Raw genomic sequence first — 7,405 nt, 5'->3', positions numbered from 1 at the left:
TTTATAACTGCAAAAACTTAATTAAGGACACCGAACGTGGTTGGGTTTCTACGAGTTTTATGAATTAAATCTTGTGTCACTGTTCCTCCGTTCCTTTGGCCTGATTTCTAGGGTTTTCCTTCTTCTTTCGATTATTTGAACATTATACTTGTTTACTTTAAGAAATCCAAAGGTCAATAGGCTTAAATAGCCGCTGCTATACCGTTTGACCTTTGGATTTCTTCAAGTAAACGAGTATAACGTTCAAGTAATCGAAAGAAGAACGAAAACCCTAGAAATCAGGCCAAAGGAACGGAGGAACAGTGACACAAGATTTAATTCATAAAACTCGTAGAAACCCCAACCACGTTTGGTGTCCCAGTGCCCTTGATTTGATAAAAACCTTTAGGCTCTCAATGCCCATTCGGGACCTCCAGATGGCCTTGGGCGTCTTGACGGCTCCCCGATTTTCCGCTTCAAAAGCATGGTGAGACTGCGCTCTGACAGCCTCCTTTTTGCCTTTCGGTCCATGCTTTCCATGAACTGATTAGCTAGGGGGCTTCTCCATGGCAGAGGGTGTTTTATTAAAACTTTACTCTGCTTAGTAGGGCCCCCTTCGTTATTAGAGCCACTGTCCGCTGTATCGTCATCAGCCTGGTCATCCGCCTCTGACATCGACTCCTCTGATGACATATACTCCAGTTTCATAATTGCCTTGACTTTCTCTTTGTCCCCTGGTGATAGCGAGGTTGACAAGTCCGCTGCCTTGGATCTGGATTTTAGGAGCTAAAAGAAAAAAGAAAAAAAACCACCGTCAGTCAAAGTTTCTTATTAAACAAAGTCATAATCGTTGCAAATTCAGTTTACTCACATTTTGTTTTCTTTGTGTTTTCCGCTGCATCTTTTGATGCCTTCCAAGGGCCCCTGAACGCTCTCTTTTGTTTCTCTTTCTTCTCGTCAGAAAGTGACTTTTAAGGGCAGCTGAAATTATATCAAGTACCCATATATTAAAACTTGAGACAAAATTTGTTAGAAATTTTGGCATTTGGCCGACAATTACTCCTTTAGCATCCATTTGTTTTTGCTTTGTTTTGTTTTGTTTCGTTTTTTTTCTTTTTTTTTTTTTTTTTTTTTTTTTTTTTTTTTTCCATGTTATTTTATTTCAAACTGCTTCCCCTCCCTTCGGCATTTGAATATTTCTAAAAGGATTTCGTTACCCCCTCCCCCCCCCCCCGGACCACCACCACCCTTTGTCCTCACCCCTCCCCCCCGGGTTAACTTTGATAGGTGCATAAGGCCTTTCGCACTTCGTAATATAAAATACATAAATACCTTCTAACTCGACGGCAGAGACATCCTTATGAACATTCAGAACTCTATCCCTTATTGCGTTATTAATATGTTCGTTGACGTCATCTCTGAAACTAATTAGGAAATGCCATATTTGAGTGGTAAGTGGAAACTTAATATGGAAAGAAACTATGGATGATTCAGACAAGATCATTTTTATTAAATTTTCATACTTACGCTTTAGTAAAATCCCATATAAGAGGGTTTTCTTCCCTGTCCCGTAATTTCTTTGCTACCAAGCGTACTTCAGACTGTAATAACATAATATAATTCATTAAAATCATAAGATGTACCTTAAGTTATTCTTAGACATAGTAATAATGTTTTCATTATTTGTATGGCTGTGATTGTATAATATTGGGAAAAAAATCGAAATCAAATCAATTCCTTTACAAAAAAGGAAATTATCATTATCATTCAGTGTCTTGTTATTGGAAATCAATAGTAAAGTTTGGTAGCATTAACCACTACCATGGCGGGTTTCCCGCCAATTTTAGCATTGCATAAATTATACCGCTGCATAATTATACCAACTACTCTTCGCGCCAAGAATTCCCAGTAAAATTATCAATAAAAATAGCTTGCTTTTTTAAATATTGCCACTTTACTTACTGCAACAGCCTTTGAGACAGTAATCTTGGTCTTGCTGTTGTCCTTGTTCTGCTGGCTTTCTTTTAAGGCGGCTAGTATTTGGCGGTTTTGTGCTTGCAGTTCTTTAAGCTGTTTCACAATCGTTTCGAAATTTGAAGAAATTTCTTCTTTTTCGCTGTCGGGGTCAACGTTCTCATTCTCGCTTGTTGCTTGCAATAGGCGATTTCTGTGTTCTCTTAGCACATCCTCGTTACCACCAGGGACAGAGGGAATAAGTATGTTAAGCCTTTGAGAATTGGCGCCATTTTCAGTATGTCTACTGGTACTGCTTGTACTGGTAGTTGCAGTAACAGAATGGATTGGCATTGGGCGTCCTGGTAAAGGTGTAGATGTTCTTCCCATTTTTTGATCGCGACGAATGAACGCAATTTATAAGCAAAGATATAGAATGTGCGGGAAACTAGATGACCGACAGAGTTTGTTACCTGTTTGTGACCAAAAGGCGAATGAACGAATAAGCACATCCACCGAACAAATCTACCCCCTATCTATCACGGCGTATCACGTGACTTGTGATGACATATACGTTCATATAATGAAGTCTAATAATAAAAAAAGGAATAACTGTCTTATAAAAATGCTGAAGTTGTATCCAGGATTCATGTTAAGTAATATATTTATTATCTTAAAGCTATTTGCTCCATTTTATAAAGTTATGAAATTTTTTCTAAAGCCTAGATTCACGAAATATCATTGCAATAAACTTGATTAGCTTCTAGCTCTAAAACCATCGTACCATTATCTGCCGCCAACAGTGACAGCTCTAAGGAAAAGGGCGCGGTAATAAAGATCCGGCGTGCTTTTGTCCAGTGGCATGTGGTTGATGGACGTGGAACTTTATTACGCTGGAATATGGCTGTTAGCCATTCAAAATGCTTGGATTTTGAGTAATTATCCCAATGATACACACCGTCTTTTTAATTATATAGTTCTGGAAAACAAAATGTCTTCTGCGATGTCAAAGCGTTATCATTGCTTTCATTGTAACGAAGATTTACATTACAGAGTATTTTGCCGTCACAAAGAAGAATTTTATGATCCTTTAACAAATCAATGGCAATTACAGCGGAATGACGACGAAGACTCAAATGATAGTATTTTCACTCACGAGATTGACGGCCAGAACGACACTTCTTCTAATGACTACAGCGAGATAAACGTTTTGGACCAAACTGATCAAGACTCCTCTGATGTGCCAAATACAAACCAACCATCAAGTGACGAATTCTTACCAGCTACTTCACAAAAAGGTATTGATGTTATACGTTTATTTGATGATTAGATTATATAATCTTTAAATGTTAAAGTCAAACTGCATAGATAAAAGACTGAATCTTTAACAAGCGGCTGATTTGCACATGATCTAGCTCCCCTATTGGATTTACTACCAAGCATTAGTGTTATTGAAGCGAGATTAAGTTAGAGGTACAAATGATTCTTTTCTATTTCTATCTTAGCCTCGTTTTCACCGTTACTTTTAAGAAGGGTGCATTATTAAGTAATCGGCTTATGGTTGCCATTAAAACCTCAGTGTTCATTCAGAAAGGTTCATTCAAAGAGTTTATAAAATCATAGCTAGAGATAACTCATTTAAAACGCCAAAAAGAATTTACTATGTTCAAATGGATATTGCTGTACATTTTTGTCTCCAAATCAATTCATGACTGTGGTCATCCTGAGATAGCATGGTATCCGGCAAAACATGTTTGTCAAGTTAGAGAAATACAATTATAAGTAATTTATTTAATATGTCTCTTGGGTTTTTTATTTTCGATTTATCATTTTTCTTTCACGAATTATAAATTGTTGTTTTGCTGACTTAGAAATTTATATTTTATTTTCAATGGAAATCATTTATTTTCAGAGCAAAATTTGGGTCAAAATTATACATTTAGGGACCGGTCATTATTTAAGTTGGAGGTAGGGGGGGGGGGGGGGGTGGAGGAGAAATTGTCAGTGACGCAAAAAAATTTCAAGGCCCCCCATTTGAAGGCATCCACGTTTATCGAAAACCCCCCATGGATTGTAGTAAAAAATTTAAAAATTTTCCCTAAAAGTCATTTTTAAATTTCAAGACTTTCACTAGCAAAAATTTCAGGCCCCCCCCCCCCCAATTTTTTCTCCCCCCCCCCCCCCCCAACTTAAATAATGACCGGTCCCTTAGCCCATGAGGTTTTTTTTACTGACATTTTTTTTTCTAGTATTATAATGGTTTCACACTTTATCTTATACTATGTTGCAGTTATACAATGCCGAATGAATAAAATACATCGTATTTGCTTATGTTTAAAGGAGACGGAATAAATAACTTTGAGGAAGAAGATCAAGTGTTTTGGGATGACAAGTTGGACAGTGAATCTGACCATGAAGAGATAAGAGGAAATGAAAGAAGGAGATTGGTTGAAACTTGGGATATTGATATCGAAGACGTAGAAAGAGATTTTGAACAATCTAGTGCAGAAATAAGCGTTGCCGTCGAAGCAAGTTCCCGAGTGACCCTTATTAACTGGATTGCCTTGTTTGTGTGCTTTTGGTCTGCATACTTTTCTGTACCAGACCGAGGCATTGATATTCTCCTCGCCTTTTTTAAAGCGATTTTTGAGGTTTTGTGTGAGCTTTCGCCAATCATTTTCCCAACCGCAGTATTGGTTTTCCCGAGCTCCTTCAAACTCTTGAAAAATTATCTTTCTTTTAAAGATAAGCATTCAAAGTATGTTGTTTGTCCGAAATGCGACACCCTATACCGTTTTCAAGACTGCATAACAACAAGATTCGGGCGTGTCATTGCTAAACCATGTTCTCACATTGCTTTTCCGAATCACCGTCAATTGTTTCGCCGCACACCTTGTGGAGCGGAATTGCTTAAGGAAATTCGTTTGAAAAATGGACAGACAAAATTGTACCCACATAAAGTTTATTGTTATAAAAGCATCAGAGACACTCTAACTCACTTTATTAAGCGACCAGACTTTGTACAAAAATGTGAGATTTGGAGAAATCGGAATGTACCGGACGATATTTTAGTTGATATTTACGATGGCCAAGTGTGGAAAGATTGGCAATATTTTAACGGCACTCCTTTCCTTGCCCAGCCTAATAATTATGCTTTTATGCTGAATGTTGACTGGTTTCAGCCTTTTAAGCACAGTGTCTATAGCGTTGGAGTCATATATATGGTCCTCCTAAATCTTCCGAGAAAAGAAAGGTACAAAGAGGAAAACGTAATAATAGTTGGGGTAATACCTGGTCCACACGAGCCCAAATTGAATATCAATACGTACTTACAACCACTTGTAGCCGAATTGAACTTATTGTGGCACGAAGGCATCCAAGTTCGGCCTCATGGGAGTAGAACAGCAAGATGTTTTCGAGCTGCCCTCCTTTGTATTGCTTGTGACATTCCTGCACTAAGAAAAGTTTGCGGTTTCTTAGGATGTACTGCTCACCGAGGGTGCTCAAAGTGCACAAGATTTTTTCCCGGAGATTTTAGTAGCATGGATTTTTCAGGTTTCGAAGATGACGATACACCAAGGACAAATGAAGAGCATCGAAGAGAGGCTCAGAAAATACTCAATGCAACAACCGCTGATGAACGAAACCAAATTGAAACTTCCACTGGAACAAGATATTCTGAACTCTTACAGTTGCCTTACTTCGATTGTACTCGTTACCATGTTGTTGATCCTATGCACAATTTGTTTTTAGGGACAGCAAAACATTTAATGAAAAATGTATGGCTAAATGCTGAAACGCCAATTATTTCTAAAGAAAATTTGAATAAAATCCAGGAAAAGGTAGATGACGTCAAAGCACCATCATTTATTGGGCGTCTCCCGAAAAAGATATCAACATCGTTTGGAGGATTTACTGCTGATCAGTGGAAAACATGGACTCTCTTGTATTCTGTATTCTGCATTTGGAATATCGTTCCAACAGATGATTTGGAGCTGTGGAGGTTATTCGTATTGTCCTGCTTTCACCTTTGCTCTCCACTTATTGCAACTGAAGAGCTACAAGAAGGACATGATTACCTAGTGGAATTTTGTAAATCGTTTGAAAAAAGATATGGAAAGGAACGTGTTACGCCAAACATGCATCTACACCTGCACCTCAAACAATGTATTTTAGATTACGGGCCTGTATATTCATTTTGGCTTTTCAGCTTCGAACGTTTCAATGGGATTTTAGGAGCGTTTCGAACTAACAATAGATCTGTTGAAATACAAATCATGAGAAAATTTCTCCAAAAGCATGAACTAAGAGATATCCCTTTACCAGAGAGATTTCGAGAAACTTTCCAACCAGTATTTCAACTTCTTCAGGAGGCACAACAAGTAGGAACACTTGGCGAAAGCATCCCATCAATACCATCAACACTTAATCTTTCAGTTGGTCAAGTACTACGTTGCTTAGAGTGGAGCAATATGAATGCATACTCATGTTTTTCACCTCGATCCATTGATGTTCTTGATGATGACTATACAGAATATCTCTTTAAAGCTTATGAAACAATTTTACCTCAACACTCGGTCATTGAATGTGTTACCGATACGTTTGAGAGAATTAGTACCATTGGATATTCGGGGACAAAGCTAGGGTCCTCTGACTCTAGACTGGAACGTTCTTCCTTCATTCTTGCAAGTTGGTGTGGCCAATATAGTGGCAGTATTGAGACCGATTCATTTGACTTGCGCCCCGGTGTTGTCGATTTCTTTCTTAAACAAACCATTATAATTGATGGCAAGCAGGAATCATTGTGTATGGCAAAGGTTCGATGGTATCAGCGACATCCAGAAAGACACAGGATTGACAGACCACATGAAATTTGGTGCAGAAACTTGTTTGAAATGGAAGGGCCCTCTACATTCATTCCCATACAAAGGATACACAGCCAGTTTGTTGCTGCTTACGATGTTATTGACAAAGAAAGAGTATTAATTGTTTGTCCTTTACAACGTAAATTGTACGGATGATGGAGATGACAGTAAAGTATCATCCAGGAAAAATATTCAAAGCTATCAAAAATAAACTGTTTGAACTGTGCATCAGTAACTAGATAGTCAAAATGAAAATTGAATGAATTCTTTGATGAGTTTAAAATTAGATGAATTAAAATAATTATGAATGAAATTGCATATATTGCCAATAAAAAAGATGAATTCATATGTTTAGACTAAACAAAATTGATGCTTCAAATAATATTACAGATGTTAGCGGTTTGAAATGCAGCTGAGGTTAATGGGTTAATGAGTTTTCTTATTGTCACTGGAAAAAACGCATGTACGACTTACGCATATTAAAAATACATCGTCCGCGTTTTTTCCTGTGTGTATCAACGCATATAACCTCACTTTCATGACATCAAAGCAAAACAATGATTGAATTAATGTGGTCGCAACATTGATGTCATGCGTTAGGAGAAAAA

The 7,405-nt window shown here is 37.6% G+C and overlaps 2 protein-coding genes across 2 annotated transcripts; one reads left to right on the top strand and one right to left on the bottom strand.

The window, feature by feature from the left end:
* Nucleotides 1–362: 362 nt before the first annotated feature.
* On the bottom strand, nucleotides 363–3,807 carry LOC148909276 (uncharacterized). The gene is made up of 5 exons (XM_089034600.1): nucleotides 1,942–3,807; nucleotides 1,507–1,580; nucleotides 1,312–1,403; nucleotides 851–960; nucleotides 363–765 (listed from the first exon to the last, which is right to left on the bottom strand). The coding sequence occupies exons 1-5, from the start codon at nucleotides 2,320–2,322 to the stop codon at nucleotides 385–387; spliced, it is 1,038 nt and encodes a 345-aa protein (XP_088890726.1). The 5' UTR covers nucleotides 2,323–3,807; the 3' UTR covers nucleotides 363–384.
* On the top strand, nucleotides 3,186–7,013 carry LOC148909275 (uncharacterized). The gene is made up of 2 exons (XM_089034599.1): nucleotides 3,186–3,230; nucleotides 4,273–7,013. The coding sequence occupies exon 2, from the start codon at nucleotides 5,091–5,093 to the stop codon at nucleotides 6,951–6,953; it is 1,863 nt and encodes a 620-aa protein (XP_088890725.1). The 5' UTR covers nucleotides 3,186–3,230; nucleotides 4,273–5,090; the 3' UTR covers nucleotides 6,954–7,013.
* Nucleotides 7,014–7,405: the final 392 nt, after the last annotated feature.

This window comes from Actinia tenebrosa, unplaced genomic scaffold (genome assembly GCF_029948245.1).
Source record: "Actinia tenebrosa isolate PJP-AT-01 unplaced genomic scaffold, QUT_ActTen_1.0 PGA_scaffold2__45_contigs__length_23673736, whole genome shotgun sequence".
In the NCBI taxonomy this organism is placed as follows: domain Eukaryota; kingdom Metazoa; phylum Cnidaria; class Anthozoa; order Actiniaria; family Actiniidae; genus Actinia; species Actinia tenebrosa.
Note: the sequence above shows the minus strand (reverse complement) of the source record. Positions and strands in the feature narration are given on the sequence as shown.

Bases quoted from the DNA above. Each gene is read 5' to 3' on its own strand.
- LOC148909276 (XM_089034600.1), bottom strand. From the start codon at position 2,322: ATGGGAAGAACATCTACACCTTTACCAGGACGCCCAATGCCAATCCAT. The intron at 1,581-1,941 runs GTAAGTAAAGTG...ATGTTATTACAG, and splicing joins CTGTCTCAAAGGCTGTTGCA to TCTGAAGTACGCTTGGTAGC. The intron at 1,404-1,506 runs GTAAGTATGAAA...TTTCCTAATTAG, and splicing joins ATATGGGATTTTACTAAAGC to TTTCAGAGATGACGTCAACG.
- LOC148909275 (XM_089034599.1), top strand. From the start codon at position 5,091: ATGCTGAATGTTGACTGGTTTCAGCCTTTTAAGCACAGTGTCTATAGC.